At 43.5% G+C, this 23,659-nt stretch overlaps 1 protein-coding gene across 12 annotated transcripts in view; it reads right to left on the bottom strand.

Annotated features, from left to right (window-relative positions):
* TRIM2 (tripartite motif containing 2) overlaps positions 1-23,659 on the bottom strand; it is a 120,286-nt gene that overhangs the window by 30,427 nt on the left and 66,200 nt on the right. For all 12 annotated transcript variants that reach the window (XM_089777966.1, XM_014574269.4, XM_014574301.4 and 9 more), the window contains 4 exons: positions 23,182-23,419; positions 10,958-11,109; positions 8,589-8,769; positions 3,823-4,546 (listed from right to left, as the gene is read on the bottom strand). In XM_089777966.1, coding sequence (XP_089634092.1) covers positions 3,823-4,546; positions 8,589-8,769; positions 10,958-11,109; positions 23,182-23,419 — 1,295 coding nt within the window. The remainder of the gene's footprint in view (positions 1-3,822; positions 4,547-8,588; positions 8,770-10,957; positions 11,110-23,181; positions 23,420-23,659) is intronic.

The following is a 23,659-nucleotide window of genomic DNA, read 5'->3' on the forward strand; positions in this document are numbered from 1 at the left end:
CATCTCTTAATGTATTCAGGTCTTTACCATTTATTTCAATCACTTTCTTCAGTGACTGGCAAAGCCAGCATGATGTCTCATCAGCAAATTCCATACATGAATTTCTATAGTCCTAGTTTTTTTCCCCAATATGTTGTATTTATTACCAAAACAAGCATTGTAAAAGCCCAGAAATTCAGAGATAAGGTTAAACTAACCTCTCCCCACCCATAATCCTCCTCTTCCAAAGATACTAAAAGTATGGAAACGTGCAGATAAGAAATCCAAACCATTGTAACTCTGCCTTGTAGTGACATCATGCCATAGCTGCATATGATTCAGCATTTAGCTTTTGTAATCCAAGATAAATTTGTTAAAAGACACGTAGGTTTCTTCTTTTCTATTTGTGCCACTTACTATGTGAGAGAAATTTCAACAAAGAAGTTTAATCTGAGACCATCAATGTAATACCGTGGTTACTGAATGGTATCACTGTCATTATGGGATACAGTTAGGTTGTAATTTTCTTTATCCTAAATCATTGACCATATTCTCAACCAGAGTCCTATTTTAACACTTTTGGTCTTGGAATATCCCTTTTTAAACAACCAATACAGCTTGTACCTCCCTTAACTGGGACTTCCTGGTCCAGCAACATCCATTGTCTGGCACCGATCATGGATGGTCCTGGATCACAGAGCCCAAGAACAAGGAGGTCTGGAAGCAGGGCAGAAGTGCCAAAGGGGGCACCAGCAACTCAGCTGGGAGCCCCAGTGACAGCTGTAGAACTCCAGTCCCAGCAGCAGCCAGGGAGTTCTGGCCCCAGCCACCGAGCTAGGTGGCTGCAAAACTCTGTCCTGGCGGTGGTACTCCAGCTCCAGTCACGGAGCCAGGCAGCTGCGAAGCTCTACCCCACCTGCGGAGCTCTGGACATGGCACTTCAGCCCCAGAAGTAATGGGACCAGTGGCGTTTAGAGAGCCCTGGGGAGCTGGAGCAGAAGTGGGAGCAGGCTGGCACCTTAACCCAGGCACAATTTGGGTCAGGAGAGGAGAGACCTTCCCTGGTCCAGAAAATCCCCTCGTTCGGGACCAGTCAGATCCCCAGGTGCCAAACCAGCAAGATCCAACCTGTATTAACATTTTCATACATTAATAATTAACAAAAAACCCAAAGGCTACATCTACACTGCAGGCTTCTCGCTCAAGAGCTTTTTGCGCAAAAGTTCTTGTGCAACAGCGCATCCACTGCCATGTGCTTTTGTGCAAGAGTGGCCATGGCCATGTAGATGCTCTCTTGCACAAGAAAGCTCTGATGGCCATTTAAGCCTTAGGGGTTTCTTGTGCAAGAACCCCCTGTTCCTGTTCACATAGCCTTCTTGCGCAAGAGCTCTTGCTCAAGAGGGCTTATTCCTCATGGGAGAGGAATAACTCTTGTGCAAGAAGCCCTCAGTTCTGATGCCTTACTGTAAATTTACGTGCACAAGAACGCGCGTGAAGTGTAGACGCTCCGCAAGTTTTTGCGCAAGAATGGACATTCTTGCACAAAAAGCCTGCAGTGTAGACGTAACCAAAGAGAATATTATCATGTGCTATTTCTAATGTTCTGAAGATCTGTGGTATCACTATTAAATTTTAGGGCCCAATTCAGCAGTACACTCTGTACTTAAAAACACTGTTCCGGAGCAGCATAAAAACAGCCAGCGCACACATCAATTTTCTCCTCCTTCCAGCTCTCCACATACAACACAGTTTTCCTATCTCTTGCACCATATATTCTCCTGTTCATACACCTCAGTTTTCTCTTTCTTCTAGCATTCCATTTTCCCTGCTCATATACAAGAGGGTTTCTACTGCCCCATGTTTCCCCAGACGCACACATCACACTTCCCTCTCACCCTCTCAGATCCAAAGCTGTTGTCCCTCCTGAAGACCTAATGCAATGCGTAGGCTTTTCTTGGGGGGTGAAAAGGATTGGGGTCAAAGATATTGTTGCCATTCTTTATAGCTTGAAATGAATTTATCACTACAGACAGAAGAATGCAATCTTCTGTTTCAGATAAACTCACGAAGAAAGATTTGTCTTCTCAAAATGATTACCTTATCTCACTGTGGAACCATCTCTCAGTGGAACAAGAGCCAAGACTGAACTCAGTGAATATGCCCTGCTTCAAAATAAACACTACCTTCTGTTGTTCGCAGTAGGGGAGGGTGCTGGGGAGTTAAACTTCCTGCACAGAACATGGCAGCCTCTCTTGGTGTCAGGTGGTGGAAAGAAACATTGTGAGGAAAAGGCAAATGGAATCTGTGGCTACCTTTGCTAAAGACAGCATATGGTCTTGGTCCTGTTTGATACAAGATAGGCTATGTCTTCACAGCAGTGTTACTTCAGAATAACTGACATTATTTCAACATTATGTCAAAATAACTGATTGTAGTGTAGATGCAGACTATGTTATTTTGGAATAATGTTGAGCCGGAGGACTTCTTTTTACGACTACTGTAACCTTTGTTTTACGAGAAATAAGGGAAGTCGGAGGAAGAGTGCTCTTTCTTGGACTTCCTGCTGTGTAGACAGCTTATTTTGACTTTTGGTGCTATTTCAGCTTAAGCAATGTAGTTGATGTAGCTCAAATTGCATAGTTTATTTCAGCTTTAGCCCTGCTGCATAGAGGTGGCCATAGTGACTATCTTTTGAGAGGGCACCTAAACAGAACAATTTAGGACCCAGTTTTATTGAAAACAATAGGAGATAGCAGCCATTTTAAAAGAAGGGAACTATTCAAAATTTTCTGGAAAAGATTCTACTCAGCCCCGTTTATGGAGAACAAGGAAGGATGGAAGCAAGCAAGCAAAGAAGAGACTGAACAAACAAACAAAAAGAACAAACTTCTTAGAGTGCAGCCTAAGAACAAGAATTCATGGAGTTTTAGCTATTGGGGAAGTAGGAGGAATCTGCATTATCTGACTGTTTGGGATGAAAGAGAGGTCTAACACAGAAAACTAAATATCTAAGAATCCATTTTTAATTCACTTTAGCTCAAATGAGCTTACAGATTCAATTCTAAATTCTCAGAAAACGTATTCAGTACCCAAAGAACAAGTGTACTAAAAAAAGTACACTTTCATGTACTAAAAAAAGTTGACTCTCTACATTATATGCAAAAAAATCAAAACAAAAAATCCTCACCTTGGCTGTGACCGGCAATTCCATAATTAACTAAAAAGACTCTTCTGTAGAAAAAAAATACATTTTTTGTATTACAGCTGGGGCAGGAATAAAGTTTTATACTCTAAGGGCCAGATTTTTGAAGATATTTAGGTGCCATTAGGAGTTCAGCACCAAGATACCTCAATAAATCTGTCCCTGTTTTATCTTGTAGGACTGTAGCCTCTTGCTTTTGAACCTCAGCTCCCACTTACACCAATTAGGACACACCACTAAACTTCAGATTATTTGTTTGGCATCTGTTAAATATAGTCTTCACCTCATAGTACACGAGAGCCAATAAATTAAGTTCTAAAGGCAACAGCAAATGTTACCCACAGGAACATTTCTATCCTTTCTTCTCTCTCTCCAGTTGTCAGAGATAAATGCATTGGGTAGGAATTCCAAGACCAAAAGTTCTGGGGACGTTTTCTTTTAGGGCATATGGAATGAAATCCCATGTAAACCCTCATTTACTGTTCTCCTAACAATGTCAAAAGCCTAGATCTAATCACTTAAATTTCAGTTGTGTATTGACAATTTAAAACTAGCTTTTCACCCAGATTTCTTAAAGTGTCTTTAATTATAATTTGAATGCTATGACCCTAGTATCAACAAACAGAAGATACTTTCCTTACCCACTCTGAAGATCAAGTCATCTTCAATGGGATTCTCTTTTCTTTTGCCAGTGCTGTACATACTAGCTGGTCTTTTCACAGCTTTCTGCTTCACATGGCCACTGCCAGGAGACTTAACACGCCTCTTAACTCCTTCAGTAGTAGGGGACACGTCTGCTGATCTGATCACTTTAAGTTTAAATGGACTGCCCCTGATATGCTGATCATAAAGTCTCAGAGAGAGAGTAAAGTCCCCTTCTTTCTGAACAGTATATAAAAATTCATAAGTTCCATTTTTATTGTCAAGTATTTCTCCATCTGCCACACTCCCATCAGGTGTGCTCAGTTCAGCAGTGAGGTAAGCATTCCCAGATTTACAGAGCTCTCCATCTTTGTCCTTGGTTGTTATGGTAACAGACATAGGCTGTCCAATCACAGTTTGCTTCAGTCCTTCTCCTGTGGCAACTGTTTCGGATGCTACAGCATTAGTGGTTAAAATCGTACCCAGGTTGTGAATGGATTTCTTCAGTCCGTCTGTTTCCACTATGAAGTCAAGCTGGTCATTTTCACGGGGCTGCAGTGGGAAGTCCTGGTCAGCCAACTCATTTAGCTTGTCACTCATTTGCTTCTTAACCAGTAAAACTTCTGTTTCAGTGCCATGGTTGAGTGCTTGGGCTGTGAAGTTGCTGCAACTCTTAATACTCTCTTGCCCTTCAAGCAGAGTATCCAGCTGTGTCTGGAGGACCTGAAAGAAATGTGAAACACCTGGTTCAGGTCATGTCCAGAATGAGATTGTGTGACATCAAACTGGAAAAGCAAACTTATAGGTATGCAAACCTTTAAAGCACAAGCAATTGCATCATATATGTTAAAAGCTTCAGCTTTTCAAAAGTGTTGTGACAATTCCCTGGTACCCATCAGTAAGCTACAGCAAGATTCATGGATCACCAGGACACAATTTGGTGCGGCCTTCCTAAAGTGAAACCCTGCAGCATTGACCTCAGAAATTCGCCAGCAGCAGCATGTTACATTACCACTCCATCTGCCTCGCTACTGAACGTGCTAAAAGAATTTTCATCCCTTTGTCTGAGAAGAGTCACAAATTGTCCATGTTGTTAAACTCTGTACACACACAGACTGTGGTATTTTGGAGACACCAGACATTCCTATTTACATGGGATACTACAGGAAGTTGCCTCAGAGTTCCTCTTCTCTCACACTTGCAGTAGGAAAAAACAGCTCTGGGGGCTCCTTTCCTTTGTAAATCAAGCAGCAGGGTCTGAGAATGGCTAAGTGGAAGGAATAGCCCTCAGCCAAAAGAAGCAGAAAAGGAAAGAGTCTCTACCAGAGAACCAGGGGAGGGAAGTCTATTTCAGAGTTTTCAGCAGCCAGGAAGATGGGCGTTAATAGGATATCAGGAAATGTTGCTGGATAGGCAGGGAAGGTAGCCACTTCATACTTAATGGTGCAAGAAAATATCCATTAGACACTCAATTTAGCCTTGGCTCCAAAATCCACACACAAAAAAATCATATCAAGCCCAGAATTGGTAAGCGAAGTCTGGAAACACAGAAGAAATCATATTACAAAATTAGAAAAGTATTCCTGAATTATGGCACCCTAAAGATAGAGGAACTCACTCAAACATAGAAAGTCCAACTTTTAGATATATTGTAGAGAAAATGTAAGAAAAAATGGTACATGTGTTTGATATTTCAACAACAAACATGGGGCTACAGCAGCATAGCATTGCTCCGGGGGGGGGGAGGGGAGGGGGGGAATAAGGTAATTTGTCTGCCATAGAAGTGAATGTCCAGACTTACAACTGTTATATCTTCTTGTACACCAAATTTAAATTTAGAATTAGTCTGACTTTAATTTGCCTATTTCGATACAATGTTCTTTTAAGAATTTTTACATTTAAATTGACACATACCATTGACTTTAACTTCACTTTAAAAAATTTTTAAGGAATTTTACATAGTTTACTGCTGTTCGCCACCTACTAGAGAAAATTCAGGAATATTTGCTTTTGACATGAACATGCAGCAACATAATTACAAAGCATTTTGCAATCTTAAAATTCTTTATTAAAAATTATTTGCTTATCTACAAAACGCCATACATTTTTTCTGTTCTATTCTTTATTTTAGGACATGCTGAGCTGAACAGGTACGATAGCTAACAATCGGTCTCAATCGGCCAGGCACCACTTGTGGTTGTAACGGGCTAAAAAGTAACAGGAACAAACTAACTATGGAGAAAACCAATTTGCATTTGTAAGTTAAAATCATTCTATTCCAAACATTTTTGTGTGTGATTACATTCAGCCTTACCACAACTCATTTCTAACATATATCAAATATTTTTTAAAACACATATACATTCCTATCAGCTTAGATGACTGCACTATACTGTTCAACTAACTTTGTATACAATATATACACAATTTCATGTTTGAGATTCATACTGTACATTAGCAGTATGCTGGAATACTTGGGTTTGAAACGTTGCAAAGAAGTGATAGCCATTTTGATGTAAACTGTTTCTAGTTACAGGCAGTCCCCGGGTTACGTACAAGATAGGGACTGTAGGTTTGTTCTTAAGTTGAATCTGTATGTAAGTCGGAACTGGCGTCAGCCGCTGCTGAAACTGATCAGTTTCAACCGTGGCTGAATCTGGACGCCAGTTCTAACTTACATACAGATTCAACTTAAGAAACCCAGGCGTCGCCAAGTGAGCTGCTGCTGAAACTGATCAGCGGCTGATTCCAGGAAGCCTAGGGCAGAGCAACTCTGCCTCGGGCTTCCTGTAGTCAGCCGCTGGTCAGTTTCAGCAGCGGCTGACTTGGGGACGCCTGGGGTGCTGCTGGGTTGCATCCAGTAGCGCGGCTCCTCGGCGTCACTGGAGCAACCCAGCAGCACCCCAGCTGGGGTGCTGCTGGGTTGGTCTGGAGCGGCGCCGCGGGACCAACCCGGCAGCCCCCAGCTGCTCTACCCCAGGGGTAGGCAAGAAAAGCCTGGTCTACTGGAGGGGGGGCACTAGCTGCACCCCCCCCAGCAGACCAGGGAGATGGGGGTGGCAGGACCGCCCGCATCCTCCACGGCTGTGCTCCGTTTCCCTGGTCTGCTGACCTGGGAGACGCGGAGCAAAGCCACAGAGCACGCGGGCAGAGGACGGGGGCGGCGGACCGCGGCGCATCTGGGCGTCCCGCCTCTCCCGTCCTCCGGGGCGAGAAAAGCCCCGTTCGTAACTGCGGATCCAGCGTAAGTCGGATCCGCGTAACTCGGGGACTGCCTGTATTGATTTCAAATTTATTTCATTAAAACATTTCTTCTGGAATTTGCTGATGCAAAGAAACCTCTAGATTTTGTAAAATATAAAATGAGCTGAAAAGTGATTAAAGTGTACCTGTAAAGGAAAGTATGGTAATATATTCTGTGGGAACATTCCAAACTAAAGAAAATTTGATATCAAATATAAAGGCTGCATTGCGTATTAAGTGGTAGGGGGTCATTGTATAGATCAGTGATGGGCAACCAGGGCTCCATCTCAGTGGGCTGCAATATTGCCATAACCAACATGGTCTTACTAACTGCACTTGCATAGCTAGAATTTGCAGGATGTGCTGACTGAACCATAGCAGTGGTCTGCTTGGATGCAGCAGAGAGTGCTTGGCTTTGACAGTCAATGCTGTGTGCAATCAGCACGCTCTGCATTTCACGTGCCCTTGCTTTATGCATGGGTCACATTAGTAATGTCACTACACAGATGGGAATCTGGCAACCCTGCCCATGGGCAATGGTAAGCAAAATGTCTCATGGGCCACACGTCGACCCCTGATGGGCTGCATGCATCCCATTGGCTGCAGGTTGCCCACCACTGGCCTAGTTTGCTGGAAGACGGTGTATATTTCTTTAGGGAATAAAGAGCTAGTGTGAATTTGCAATCTCAGAGCAGGTCAGCCTGAAGGACAGTCCCATTCCCCCACATTGAAGAGAGGGAAGGTTATACAAGTACCTGCTTGGCACAGGTGAACCCCTTTTACCTGGACCAGGCAGAGCAGCACTCACCTTCCCACCTATGGAAATAGTAAAATATCAGGTTTGGTCAGGTTCCACTTTGGACAGGTTCCACTGTGGACACTGTGATAGTTGCTCCTTTCTCAGGAGTGGGTGGTTGTGAGGAATTTTCCCCTCGGCACCAGATTGGCTTAGGCAAGGTGTACCTGGGACAGTTGCCTTCCCCACAGGAGATTCTGGGGAGGAGACTAGCTGGGAATGAACACTGACCAGGAGTTAGGCTATGATGTGCAACTCATTATGCTTACGTGAAGTGATACTCCATGGGGAAAAGATACAGTGGTCAGATACACCTCCTTTAAATCCTTTACCAGTCTCAGTGAAGAACAGAAATAGGGGTGGAGGGTTTGGGGCTTTTCTGACTAGCCTGGCAGGGAGCCAACTCTCCCCCTCCCCCATTTCTTTTATTACCTACCATATCCTTCATTTGGAGGGGTAGCAGGGAGAAGAGAGAAGGTTCCAGATGAGGGTGGGCTGATGGAAGTCCCTGGATATATATTGATATCTATCATCATAGAATTATCTGTGCTGTACATTTTTACTGACTTGACACTCCTGGAGAATTAAGAATAAAGTTGCAGCCTAATTAAACCACATCCAATGTCTCCTGTCCTTTCAACATGACCTGTTGGCACTGTGCGCCTGCTGTAAGAGTTGTCTTATTAAATTAATAACTTTTCACGTGAGAAAGAACACATCTCTTACTTTGTGTTTAAGGCCATAATTCACTTCCAGTTCCATAAGCAACACACTCTTTCGCACATTTAAAGTCTTCTGAAGTTCATCAAAAGTAGAATGAATATCATCTACAATGCTAGCCTTTTGGTTGGCTAACTGACGTATGATTTCAGATATGAAGTGAAGTGCAGAATCTATCTCTGGAAGTCTGTGGGGGAAACAAATTACAAAGATTGGCAACTCAAAAGACAGGATTTTAGGGACAAGATAATGTGATGAAAACTCCATTCCCATGTTATTTTTAAAGGCAGTATTTTTCAGGAACAGAATTCTACCCCTTTATTACAATATAGTAATCTGGTTTTGTTTTACATGGTTAAAGTTTGATCATGACCGGATGACATTCTAGGGCCAAAATCCTCTCTGGTGGAACTCCACTGAAACTGGTGGAACTCCACAAGGAAGGCCTTTGGCTGGCTGTCCTTAATTCATGCTGTTGTTGGGTGGGGAATTGGAACAGTCTTTCACTCTTTCCAACAAATTCTGATATATTTTTAAAGATCAGGTATCATTCATGTGTTCTGTCTCTATATGCTCATGCCAAATATTTCTCTCCCCATACTTCTATTCCCCTACCTTGGAAGGGGTGTATTCTAATAGGTGCCTAAACAAGACCCAGGCACTACCATGCAGAAGATAGCAAGATATTTTTCTCTGTCCTCTTCTGTGTCGTATTGGAGTGTGTTGCAGTCATTAATCTCACAATCACAACTCAGAGTCAGGATTAGAAGTATCCTTGTTTTACAGGTGAAGAACTAATGCCCAGATGCCCAGTGTAACACAGGAAGTTTGTTATGCTGGGAACTGAACCCAGTTCTTTTGAGTCCCAGGCCAGTGGTCTATCTGTATGAGACAGATTCTTTCCCTCTTTCCTAAGAGCAGTGACTTTTTCAAAGCATTTTTCCTTACAATCTTAGCTGAACTAAATGAGCAACGCCTCACACAACAGGGCAGAAATGCCATGCTGCATCTCTCCTCGAGGGATCTAGGACTAGCATAGTGAGGACAATGTTCAGAGCTGTATACAGAAGCTTGTATAAGCAGCTGTCTACTATTTGCCCAGAGGGAATCCAGTGCATTTGATCACTCACCTTTATGATGACCAAATATATTTAAAAAAAAAATAGCTAAAATATTATATATTCCAAAACATTAGTTTAAACCACATTGTAAAGCAGGTGTGAGGAATCTAAGGCCCAGGGGCTGGATCTGGTCCCCAGCTGCCTGGTTCCAGCCTCCCAAGGCTCCCCCCAACCCCAGCACTGGGGAGCTGGCGCTCCAACCCTGTGTCCCCGCCCGCAGGGCTGGAGCACCAACACCAGCTCCCTGCTGCAGGGGGGAGCCAGGAGCCTTGCGAACTGGAGTCAGGCTATCCAGGACCAGATCTGACCCATGGACTCTGCTTGGCAGGGAAAGGATGTGGCTCTGTGTGCTGTTGCTCCCCTTCTTCCCAGCTGGTGAAATGGCAGTGCAGCAAAGTGCTGCCTACATCACGGCCAACAGGAGAAGCAGAGGTAGTGCTTGAGATGGGGGTGGGCATGGAGCCATATGTATCCCTAGGGAGCTGCACCAGGTAATCACCCCCCTCTCCTTCGCCCAACCCCCCCAACCTCCACCCTGCTCTGGCACCCCCCCATCCACCCAGACCCTGCACCCCCACTTTACTCTTGCACCCTACTTCCCACCCAGCCCTCCCACCCCTAGCCACTCCTGCATCCTTTCCAACCCACCGACCCCCAATCCATTCTTGAACCCTCCCAACCACCCAGACCCACACCCCAAGCCCACTTCCTGGCATCCCCCCTCCCATACACTGAACCCCTCATTATTGACCCCACCACATAACCTAGGGGGAACCACAACATCTACTAGCTTGGGCCCCCCTAGGTTCTGGCATGCAGGGGAATGTAGAGTGTGTCTTTCTGCATCTCGTTTGGAGGCAATGTTAGTGAGGGGTGGGGTTTTTTTTTTCTTTGCTTCTCACTTTTGAGCAGTCATCAACAGTTCCACAACGAGCAGTGTGATCTTAGACAGTAGTTTCACGAGCTTCCCCAGTTATCACCTCTAATATCATTAGTGCCCAGACATTTACCTCCCCCCTGTTCTGAAATTTGATTTGTCCTTTTCATATGTGTTCACTTTTTTTGATTGTATCCCTTTGGTATATATGGTCATCCCAATTTTCTTCCACAATTTGATCTGAGGAAGTGGGTCTGGCCTACAAAAGCTCATCACCTAATAAACCATCTTGTTAGTCTTTAAAGTGCTACATAGTCCTGTTTTTTGTTTCAGCTAATGTACAGCAGTGAGTCAAGGAACCAAAATAATCTCTGTACCTCTTGTTGACAGCATCCAGCTGAACCTGTAGTGAAGCCTTGTGTTGTTCTACCACATCCTTGAGAGGTACAGTGGGATGTTCTGCATGTTCTCCCTCTGTACATTCCCGGCACATGGCTGTCTCACAAGACTGGCAGTAAAATTCCATCACCTGGTACAAGAGAATGCAGCTCTTAATTTAACATTGCAGCAACAGTGTCACTTACAGCATTTCTTAGACAACAGGAAGGAGGTTCTGAATATATTATCTAAGTCCTCAGAATATAGCCTGGTACAAAGCATATAAAGTATAGATGTTTAATAAAATAAATTGTTTTAAAATTTGTGATGTCCTTATAAGCTGATTATTTCCACTAATTTAAAGCAGTTGCATTTGGTAGTTTGAAATAAACAAATTTATCAAGAAATACCAGATCAGCAGCCTTGGAACTGAAATACCAGTAAAGCAGCAGCTAGCTTTAGCACCCACCTGATGCTGTTTAACAATAGATAGCTGAATGGAGACACGTTGGTATGAAATGGACAGCCACTGAAAACCAGATCACTTTAGTCTTGGTGCTAATTCATCCATAGCCTTTTTGCTAAGATTACCAAACAGGATTTTTCATAATGTTGCACTATGAACTGGAGACTGAGATCACCAAACATGACATTTATTTGCTACTGACTTGGGTAATATCTGAGCCGAAAGGGGAAAAGTTCCATATTCCATTTCCAATCCCCTAAATACATTATAATCTTACTAGGGGATCTGATAGAAGTAGTGATCTACATTTAATAAGAGAAAGAACATTTCAACCTGCTACACAGTCCAATGTTTACATTCTATTTAGAGATAAAGCTGATGGTCTCCTTTGATAGCCACTGTGTGAGAAACTGTATATATTTACAAAGGACAAGGAGCCTATAATTCCTAGGGTTAACATCCAAAGGTTATTTGAGATGATACACTTACACAGAGTGAGTATGGTATTATGTATTTTTCCAGCTGAGAAAGTATGAGGCATGCTAGGTTTATTAAAGAATGTAAAGGGACACATAAAATGTGTGCTAAATGGAGAAGCTGGCGGCACACTCGTGAATTCCAAACAGTGTCAGCTTCACATGTAGTTAAGTTCATGTTTTTGGCACGCAGAGCCATCTGTACTGAGCATGTTGACACCAATACATTTGAGAGCAGAAGTGTGTATCCACTATTTTCAGATGAGGCAAGAAAATTCTATGGGAGCTATACAAATTAACTAGCAAGATCAAGACAGTCTGAGAATTAGTGAGATTAAAGACAGAAGAATTTTATCAGGTGAGAGACTTAATCAGTATTTTCCTCTAAGCTTCTCTGTCACACCTATTGAATCCTCTCTGATACAATCCCAAGATGGGGGCAGCACAGATGGCAAGAGTTTCTATACTCATTGGCAGCTCATTTTACGAAAAGAGAAGACAAAAGAGTAGCTGGAGAAGAGAGCATTAGGTAGAGTATAAAAGTGGGAGTGGGGAGGGGAATGTCTAGGATGGACAAAATAAGAGTATAGCAAATGTGAAAGGTGGTGAGGAACATCCCACCCCTACTGATTTCACTGAGAATTCAGGGAGCTCAGCATCTCACAGGATGAGACCCTTTGAATGCTGATGGTGCTTCACAGAGTGAGATCTGCCACTTTACAAAAAATCATCAATAGGTCCAATCACACGGTGATAGTAAGATTAAGACAAAGAAAATGTAACTCCAGATTTCAAGGCTCAACAAAGGCTGGAGCCATTCACGGTTATAAATTGTAGTGAAACGAAGAAAACCAAATAAAGAAAAATAATCAGACCTCAGACAACTTTGAAAGTCTTTGCCATATGGTCTTGCACTTCATTTCCTTTCCCTTATTTTATATCACCATCAAGATGTTAGCTTTCAATTTCTTAATTATTTCTATTCCTTAGACTTTACAGAGCCTATTAGTGATTTCATATTTTTGTCTTTAGATGCAATGATTAAAATACATTTTTACTGCACTGTACTGAATTATCCTTTTTGAATACAATATGATATGTTCTGATATGTCTGCAGCTACACATATCTGATATTTCAAATGGAACGAGTTAGAACATACACACCCAAATACAGCTTGTTGGCATATAGAAAAAAATCAATCCTATATAACCTTCTCTCCTTGTTCCAATTCTAAAGAATTATATAAAACATGAATAGCAAAAGTGACTGTGTTCTAAAGATGACTTACATATGCCTCTCTAAAAGCAATCCCTTTTGGCTCAGATACATTTTAAAGGGCTTCACTGAACCATCTTTCATTCTGATAATGAAATAGCAAATCAAAGAAAAAAGTTACTTTCTATGTAATTTACTTTGTTTACAGTCAGTCCTGCTTAGATAAGCTGATTTCCCCAGATTTTATTTTAGCATCTCAACCTGCTAACGCTTTTAACATTTATTTTTCTTTTATTTTTAGCCGTAACTACATATATATCCTATTTGACTTTTTTATTGAGAAAACAAGCAAGTGAACCTCTGCTTTCCAGGTAGAAGAGGCCTTCTTGATCTTCCTGGGTTGGATATTCTACAGAAGTTAGCTTTGGCTTTCATTGAAGACAATGAGAGCTTTACCATTGGCTGTAATGAGGTCAAAGTTAAACCAATGCTAAATGTATTTTAAAGATCCACCCATTGACCCCATCTTAAAAACCACCCAATCACACAATGAACTGTTTTTTAACCTGAGTATGCTAACTGCCATCATTTGACAGTTATAGCAACATCTTAATCTGTATAGTCAAGTATATATATACACTCCGGAGATAAATTTAACCAGAAACAGACAAAAGTAACGGAATCCCCAAACTGCGACTCTCCAGCTACGTTAAAGATCAAATAGTATCTTAAATGCTTCCCAAGAGAGAAAAAAAGCTCTTATCTCTAAGGGTACATCTAGACTGCAAGAGTGGCTATGTCTAGACTGCAGAGTTATATCAGAAAAAGATACGCAAATTGCAAACTTGCGCATGTCTGTATGTATCCTCAGTAATAACCTCAGCTATTCACATTATTCATTAGAGTGGGAGCTCTGACATACACTATGATTTTTTTTAGTCTCGCCAATGTACTGAACATGGCTAGTGCCTGGTAACAGATAGGGATGTTAAATAGCAGTTAATATGCTAATTGAATAGTTGATAGAATTTCCATCGACTACTTGATTAGTCAATAAGGGGGTTCACTGCGGCTCTGCTTTTTAAAGGTAGTAAGCGCCACCAGCTCTTACTACCTTTAAAAAGCAGGGTGCAGCGTCTGGGACCCCACATGAGCCAGAACTTGTCAGTCCTGGCTCACACCAGGTCCACTGCTGCGCCTCTGCCTCTCCTGCCCCCACGGAGATGGTGTTGGGGGGAACCAGCTTTTAAGCTGGCTCCGCTAGCACTGGCTCCTGCTTCCCCCTCTTTCTGCCTACAGTGGCAACAAGGGGGGGGGGGGAGAGCGACTAGTCGAGTAGTGACTCAACTAGTTGATTACATCACCAGTAATGTAGATTACTGTCTAATGAAATACATGAATAAGTGACAAATGGAGAAGTACAAAAAGAGGGTGAAATGCCACTTACCTCATTTCTTGTGAGCATCAAGGGATATGTGGATTTTTAAGAGGACAGTACAGTAGCTCCACACAAATTTACAATAAATTCCTGTTCTACACAGGCTCTGTTATATGCTCATTGACAAGTCACTTCTTTTTGGTCTTCTGCTTAAACAGCAAATATAATATCAATTTAACATCTGACACAGTCTCTAGCATAGAATTATATACTGCAGTTACCAGCGGACGGATGTGATGCTCTAGTAATTGACTCATTTCTAACTTCTATGATAATAGGCCAAAATCTTCAAACCTTGGTGCCTAAAGTTTGACTCCTATATCATATTTGGCACCGAGACAAGAGTAGCTTCATTTTAAAGGAGCTGAGCAACTTCAGACTCCACTGAGTGTTGGAGTCAAACTTTAGATCCTCATGTTTAAAAATTTTACAGTACTTATTAAGGATGTAAAAGAGTAGTCGAATAGTTAACTACCAGATAAGCCTAGGCTTATAGGATAGTTGAGTTGATATATATCAGAGACAAGGGGAAGCCAATGCTGTGGGGAGACAGCTGAAAAGCTGGTTCCCTCAGCACCATTTCAGTGGTGTGGATGGCAGCAAGATAGGCAGAGTTGCAGCAGTCTGGACTCAGTGCTGCACCTCTGCCTTTTAAATGTAGTAAGAGCCAGGCAGTCCTTACTATATTTAAACTGCAGAGCCACAGTGCGGGGTAGTGAGCCCCCCCCCTTCCCCATATCGATTAATCAAATAGTCAGTGGAAATTCCATCGACTACTTGATTCTCTGATTACCTGCATTTTAGCATCTCTAATACATATAACCTATCATCCTAATTTTAAGGAAAAGCATGAGAAATCACAATTCATAGTTCAAATACAGGAAATGGTCACTGACATATAAGACTAAATTTCTCTTATCTCTGGGGAGAACATGACCAAGATGTCACATCAAAGGATAAATAAGTTAACAAAACGAGCAGAGTTAGATTAAGTGGCACAGAGGCAGAGACATCACAGAATTTACAAGGACAGAAAAAGGTTAAGCTAAAATCAGGCACCAAGCCAATGGAAAAAAATATGACCTCCCTCTCTCACACCAGGATTTATCTGATTTTAGTCAAGAGGATTTTTATGTACTTAATCCAGCAACACTAAAGCGATGAGAAGTCGCTTCCATAATATAAAAACATATTTGATTTCCAAACAAAAAATACAAAGTCTGGTAATATGTACATACAATGTATCAAATGTGTGTCCCTCTCCTTGATAATAAATACACAAAAACATGCAAAGCTACACCTAAACTATATGAGAAAAGGTAATGAACAGCAGGAAGAGAAGGGTTATAGGAAAAGTGACTGCCCAGTCATACAACTATGGCACAAACACATAATCATCTTTACTCATGTCTCCCTGCCTTTCCCCTTGTCCAAAGTCCCATCTTTTCTCAAATCTTACATTCAGCTCTCAGCATGTTTCTCTACGGTTGTCAAATGCACTTTCAGTGTCCTGTAACAACACCTGACTGTCACAGATTCACTCCATTCATTCTCAGCTAGCCTAAAGGAGACTCTTTCAGAAGTCCTTACCAGTTTTGATGGGTTCTAGCTGTTACCAATGGAGAATAAATAACTGAGAAGCTCTGTGAAGTAGGAATGACGTCTTTTTGGGAGATGAAAGGAAGCAGGGTCTGCAACTCTGACTTACTAACAGAGATTGTTCACAATTCACTTTAGAGGGAACATTTAAATACACAGCCCCTCATCCCTGGACATATGCAATAAACTCATCAGTGCTGAAGATTCTATTATTCCATACTAGAGACCTTGAAAATTACTGCCCAGCATCTAACTTCCTTGTTGTAAGCCATTATATGAGAGGCTAGCAAAAAACAGCCAATATCCTGTATTCGTCTCAGTCAGGACATGATACAGCCGTTTTTGTTCTGCTGGATAAACTCGTGCAGTTCACAGATAAGAGGAGGGCAGCCATACTCATTCTGTTGCATTTCTCTGCAGAAATTGATACAACGTACACACATTCTTGTACTATCTGGCAAAAGATGCACTGAAGAATGGAAACGCTCAAAATGGCTGAGGTCTTTCCCTTCAGACTGAATTTAGAAGGTCATTACGGCAACTACCAAAAGCCTATGGAGTCCCACAGTGCTCAGTCCTCCTCCCCATATTATTCAACATTTATATAAAGCTGCTGGGATTGCAGGTGAAATAACATGAGCTGAAATGCCAGCAGTATGCAGAGGACAGCCAGTTCCTGCTCACTGATCTCCAACATGTGCATGATCCCCTAGCTTACCTATTAGCTAGCTGAAGTTAGTACCCAAATGAAGACCAGTTGGCTAACGTTGAGTCCAGACACAATAATGTTGATGCTGGTAGCAAAAGAGAAGCATTCTGAAAAATATACTCTTGTTGTAACAGTCTCAATTATCTAGGACATTTACACTCACATAGTTCTGTCATGTTGGTTGGAAACCAGCGTTCCCAGTAAGCTGGGTGCTTGTGAAAGAGAGATTTAAATGCCACTCAGCTGATTAGCAGAGCATCTACAGCTAGGTTTTTTGTTTCTACTGGTGGTGCACATTCATACATGCCTTTGTGCACATAAAATTTATTCCAGACACATGGATACAAAAAAGATTAGAGGGAACATTGCCATCAGCTCTCCAGGCCTTTGGGGATGCTCAATTTATTTGGAGGCACTGGATACCCAAATTAGCAATAGCAGCACAAGATGTCTACTTCCACCTGCACCTAGCCATAGATCTCACCAGAGTGATCTAAATAATCACAAAATCTGGGCTCATTCATAGAAACTTATGTCAAGAATCTAATCTAAACACTGTGGAAAAGCTCCAAATGCAATGAAATTCAGCAGCCTGTCTGCTTAGAAACACGGGTTACATTGAACACATCACCCTGTTGTGCCACTTTCATCATTGGCTCTCATGAGTAGCTTTGTTCAGGATCTCTCTTGTCATAGAGGCCATTGTGGGACTGACTGACTACCTGAAGTGCCATGGCATCCCATTACAGCTACCAGAATGTTTCCATAGACCAGGCATGTCCAAAGTCCGGCCCGCGGGCCAATTGCGGCCCATGTTCCGGTTTAATACGGCCCCACAGGCAATTTGGCAATATCTATCTTTTATGGCCCCCAACGAATCCATATGTATTGAGATGAATACATTGTAAAATCTCAGTTAATGTCAGTTGGTCTAAATCAGTTATAAATATATTTGGACACAACATGTATACTTGGTGTTATGTTCCTGTTCATATTTTTTTAACTTAAAAGTTGACAGACAACCTTTATTACCAATAATATGTAATGTACTTTACAATGTTCCTGACATATATTTCAGCTTCCTGGATTTTTTTTTTCATCTGGCCTTCAGATATGAAAGGCAGAGTGATTTAACACCTGTTTAGATTTGTCATCCATGTGACAAAATGAAAAGTATGCCGTTTGCAATAAACTTTGCATAAAATAGTTAATTTGCATTTAATTTTAACGGTTCAAAGAATGTCAGGCAAAATGGTCGGCCCTCACGCTTGTTCACTTCATCAAATCTGGCCCTCTTTGAAAAAAGTTTGGGCACCCCTGCCATAGACCAATGGAGTAATTGGCTTATAGGAAGAGCCTCATGAATACCAGAGACAGAACTTTCACTATACCTGGACTTAGTAGAATTCTAATTTCGATTCTAAGCTCTTTGGAGCAGGGATAGTCTTGTTTGTTCCAGGGATGCTGGAACCATTTGTATCATGGAGTTACTGAACCAAACTGAGAACCCACTTGATGGAAACCACTTCAAGGCAGGGGTTGATGCTGCATCCCTAGTTCTAGCACCTATGGGTTGTGGTGTGTTTCTACAACACCTAGCACAATGGGGCCATGGTCCATGACTGGGGTTCCTATGGGTTCTACCAAATTATAACTACACAGAAAAAAACTATGTTAATAGAACATGATGGCTGCAAAGTCAAACACTCACGGCTCACTGTGGGCAAAGGCTGCTCCAGCAGCAGCCTCTATCTGCAAGGGTCCCAGTGGGGAGCTGGACCCCCCTGTGGACAGGGGAGGCTGCTGCTGGAGTAGCCCCTCCCTGAAGCCAGCCTGGGCCACCACGGACTGGAGCTGTTGGACCTTGCACAAGCTAGGACTCAGCAGGCTCAGCTTGCGCTAGTCTGGGACCGCTGCATCTCTGCATTTTAAATGTAGTAAGAGCCACCAAGCAGTTCCAGAGACAGCACGAGCTGGGACTGCTCAGTCCCAGCTTATGCCAGCCCTGGGAGCTACCCCAGCTGCGACTCTGCTGAGCAGCCCCCCCCCCCCTTATTGACTAATTGTGTAGTTGATACAAATTGTATTGACGGCATGACTAGCCAAATAGCCGCTCGTTAACATTCTTACTTAGGACTGCTGTAATATGGAAGACAAAGGTGGAAGCCTGCATCTTTTTTAAAAGGCATAACCCGTGCTACTGTTCAGTGTGGTCTCCTACGCTCTCAGGAGGGATTATATGCAAGCCACTGTGTCAGAATACTCCTCTGTAGTCACATCTTACACTGTCTTGTAATAATCTTTGTACAAAGTTTCTCTATATGGGAGAAAGTGAAAAAACGTATAATTTGCTAGTCAGTATTGTTCACATACATAATGCCACACAAGTTATAAGATTTCCCTCTAGAATTTTATGAATACATGTTACCACCCCACAGCCCTGCCGAAACAGAAATTGGCAAACGGGTCTTTCAAAGGAATGTGCACTCAGTTTAAATTGCTTTTAAGCAGTAAACAGAGTCATCAAGCAGGGAGGTAAACAAAGTTCAAACAGGTGACAAAATGCCAGCAGGAACATCCTTCCACATGGACTCTTTCTCCTAGTGCCCAGCTGGTATTGTTTTTTCAAGAGGGGAATTAAAGCTATAGATAAAGGCACCACTTGCTTCCCCAACTCACAACACCTAATGAGACAAAGGAAGCATTTGTTGGACTCTGGGAGAGAGGGCCTGATGCGAGAGTTTGGTAAGTATGCTGCTGAAACTTGTGTCAAGAAACTTTGCTTGAATCCACTATACTTTGTTAAGTTAAGGATTAGTAAAAGTTATATCTTTAATTTTCCTGTAACCATTTCTGATCTGCATGCTTCACTTTGTACTCCCTTAAAATCCCTCTCTTTGTAGTTAATAAACATGCGTTGCTCTTTTATCTAATCCAATGTGTTCAAATGGAAATGTCTGAATAACTATTTGAGACAATAACAGCATATTAAAGGAATAGTGGACTTAACATATTTGTATTGTCTAGGTCAAGGGTGGAAAACGTAGGCCCAGGGGCCGAATGTGGTGCCCGACTTGCCTGGATCCAGCCTCCCAAGCTCAGGGCTTTCCCCAACAGTATTGGGGAGCTGGAGAAATTTTTTTTTACGCTTTAATGACAAAGAACCCTGAATGACAACTTTGGTCAATCAGTAATCAGAGTACACACACAAAAACAGTTCAATTGTTAAAGTCTATGTTTTCTCATTAGTTCAAGCACATAAGAAGTCTGTTTTCCAAGCCAATCTGGATGAAGCCAGCAGCACAATAATAGAAGAGTAAGCAACCGTTACTCTATAATGCCAATATCCAGCACATAAAATGACTTTCTATTATGCCAGTATCAAAACTGATTCACATATGAAACAATCCTCAAAAATTTGCTATGACATTTTAGCACAGATTTCTTAGCTTATATAACAAAGACAACAAGGACAAGGTTTGCAACATGGTCTGCTTTTTATGGTGCATAAACAGAGTTAATGGTTGGTACATTTATGTTTCAAACCATGCCCACTGAAACATTTGGAAACTGTATGATTGATGGAATCAGAGCTACTTTGTAATAATACATGAAAGCTCGGTGTTGACATGGTTACTTAGAACATTACCTGAATAATTTTTTTTTAATAGGGGCCTGCGCGAAAAATAACCGGGATGAAAACAGAATGGCTAAAGATAGGCCATTTTTCTATAAGGCTTGAGGCTTGGCGGTACCGTTGAGAGTACTGTATTCTAGGAGTGGGAGATTTGTAGAATTCTGTCCCAGGATAGGTAAAAAGCACAGAATCTAACACTTGAAGGGGGGCATTCAGAAAGATCAAAAAGGGAACATAAAAGTTGATAATATAAATTTGATAGTGTTTTATTGTGCCTAGAAAATAAGCAGATAAACAAGTACAGTGATAATGGTAACTGAGCTGAGCAGTAAGAAAAGAATATCCTGAATAACATAAGATAATTTAATCAAATCTATTAACGAATAGGCACTCTATGCTCATATTGTCTTTATATACATATAAAAAAAAGTTTTTCCTGTGGGACAACAGAGTGACTTCATCATGCCACTCTGCATCCCGCAGACTCCACCCTCCCATGGCCTCCCTGCCCCAGTTACTGTGCGAGGATAGGCAAAGCCGCCTGGCAGCCGTGCCTGGGCAGATTATGCCTCCCGAAAGTCTGCGGCCACAGCTGAGTGGACAGGACCTTTCAGAGGTGGAATCCGCCCAAGTCAGGCTGCCAGGCGGCTTTGCCGTGCCCGAACTGTGTCCATGGCAGGGTAGGGTTGCCAGGTGTCCAGTTTTGAACCGGACAGTCCAGTATTTGAGCTTTCTGTCCAGGAAACAAATTGAGAAAATACCAGACATATAAATGTCCGGTATTTTCTAATTAAGTTAATTTTATTATTATTATGAGTATCAATATGTAGTTGCGTACTGCCTGGCTGGTAGACATGTGCATGAGCGTGTCTACCAGCCAGGCAGTACGCAACTACACAGTAGAGAGAACGGGGATAGGGGCAGTGCCGGGATAGAAAACCCAGGGTCGGACTAGCCCATGCACCCCGCTGGGACTGTGAGCAGGACGGGCACCATCCCGGGATCTGCGTGTGCCCAGGCCACCCCTGCTCCCTGCCAGCTGGTTCCCCGCCCCCGGCCAGCCCCGCTCCCTCTAGGTCCCTCCTGGCCAGTCCTGCTTCCTGCTGGAAGGTTCTCCCTCTCTCCCCCCCCTAATTTCCCCCAACCAGCCCTGCTCCCTGCCAGCCGGTTTCTCCCCCCGACCAGCCCCCTCTCCCCGCCATCTGAGATCAAGTGTGTCTGGTATTTTTTTTAAATCATCAGGTAACCCTAGGGCAGGGAGTGATTCCATCCAAGGCCTAAGTACCGCTGTGGATCAGCCTGCTGCAGGGGGTGGGACTGTAACGGCACTACCGCCATAGCTTGCAGGGGAAACCCCAGCTAGAGACTCCGGAATGACTGGGTGTGGGGACGTTGGGGGCCAACGGGCCTGAGGTGATATGCAGTAGCAGGCGTACAAGGGAAGCAGCGTGGGGCCTGGCGGCTGAGGGGAGGCACTGGCAGTGCGCTGAACTGGTCTGGAAGCCCCTGCTTAGGGGAAGCAACCACTGCGCCATGTCCACTTCTGGCAGCTGGCTGTGGTGCGCGACCACATGCTTGGGGTAGACTGAGCTTTGGCTCACTGCCTGGGGACAGGTGCTCCTCCCAAGAGGGGGTTCTCAGCCCTCCAGCCCAAGGGCTGCTTCAGCTGGTATGAGGCCCTGGGCGCAGTCCACTCGTGCCGGGAATGAAGGCAGGCTCTATGCCCTGTGTCCCCAGCTGCCCACCACCCTCTCCTCTGCCACCCCAATGGAAACTGCCCCTGCAGCCCGGCAGCCCCCTAGGCATCACAGAGGAGAGGCCAAACAGCTTTCACACTGGCTGTCAACACTGGCTGTCAACGGGGTACCTGCCTGTGCGTGGTGGTGCCTGGAGACCCCCTTACTGCATAGCCCCACATACGAGCCTGGTGTTGTTTCCTTGCTGATTAGGTTGCCTGTTCATGGGAGGGGGCAGGGTGTGCCTAGGGACGGAGGAAAGGGGATAAGGGTGTATGAGGGATGGGTGGTGCAGTAAGGGGGGCATGGTGGGGGTGAGGGAGATATAGGAATGGAGGTGGGGGCATGGGCAGTGTGGGGGTGTAGAGGGGGAGGGGTTAAGGAAGGTGGGGGTAAGGCTAGGCAGTGTGGGGTGGAGGGGGGAAGGGGTTAGGAAGGACAGATGGGTGTAGGAATGGAGGCAGAGGAATAGGGGTGTAGGAATGGAGAATGGAGGTGGGGGTAAGGATGGAAGGAGGGGGTGGGCTGTGAGCCATGGACTATTTTATTGGCAGATGGGGCAGGAGCGGGAAGGGTGTGGGTGGAGAGGACTGGCTGGTGAATGAAGGGCAAGAGCAGCTGGGATAGGCAGAGAGTGTTTGGATAGAGGGGCCCATCCAGGGATGGTGGGTGGGAGTGGAGAAGGATGCGAGTGACTTGGGGCCATGGGGCGTACAGCTGTGTTCAGTACAAGATTAACAGGTTCTCTGGCCAGCAAGGGGGGGGGGCTAGCGAGCAGGGAGGCACAGCCCCATGGCTCATTTTAAACAAGTTTCTTACCTTTGTCGAGATGGTACTGAAGAGAGAACTGCTGTGGGTCTCATTATCCCTGCTAACTGAAAGACCATCATCATTACAAGCTAGGGTGATTGGTTGATTGTGCATTACCTGAAGTCATTTCACTTACATTTCCATCATGGTTGGGGCAGGAGAGTGGTTTTCCTGCAGCAACAGCTGTGACAGTCTCCAAGATGGAAGACTCTTCAATGCTGTTGTCTGGCGTTCTCTGCAGGACATCCATCAGGTTGGTGATAAAGAAATTGTTCTGGAGTGCAGAAACCCCTTTCTCTGGCAGAATGGAGGTCTGACGGCACACTGGGCAAGAAAGGGTTAAACTATGGGCTGGAATGTAATTCTGCAAACACCTAGTGTGAGGAAAGATTGAAAAACAGAGAGTAGCATCAAAACCCAAAATCTCTTAGAAGGTGTTTTGCTTTTGAAAGAATAATTTATAGCTAGCAACTGCTGCAGTTTGCATAGCAAGGGTGAAATCTGGCCATCATGAACATCAGAAAGGAATTTCTTCTTTAATCTGTCCTCTCATTCCTACATCCTACTGCTACATGCCAGGAATGCAGGAAACTAGATTTCATGGATCTGATCTG

The sequence above is a fragment of the Pelodiscus sinensis genome, chromosome 4 (genome assembly GCF_052426305.1).
Source record: "Pelodiscus sinensis isolate ZL-2025 chromosome 4, ASM5242630v1, whole genome shotgun sequence".
In the NCBI taxonomy this organism is placed as follows: domain Eukaryota; kingdom Metazoa; phylum Chordata; order Testudines; family Trionychidae; genus Pelodiscus; species Pelodiscus sinensis.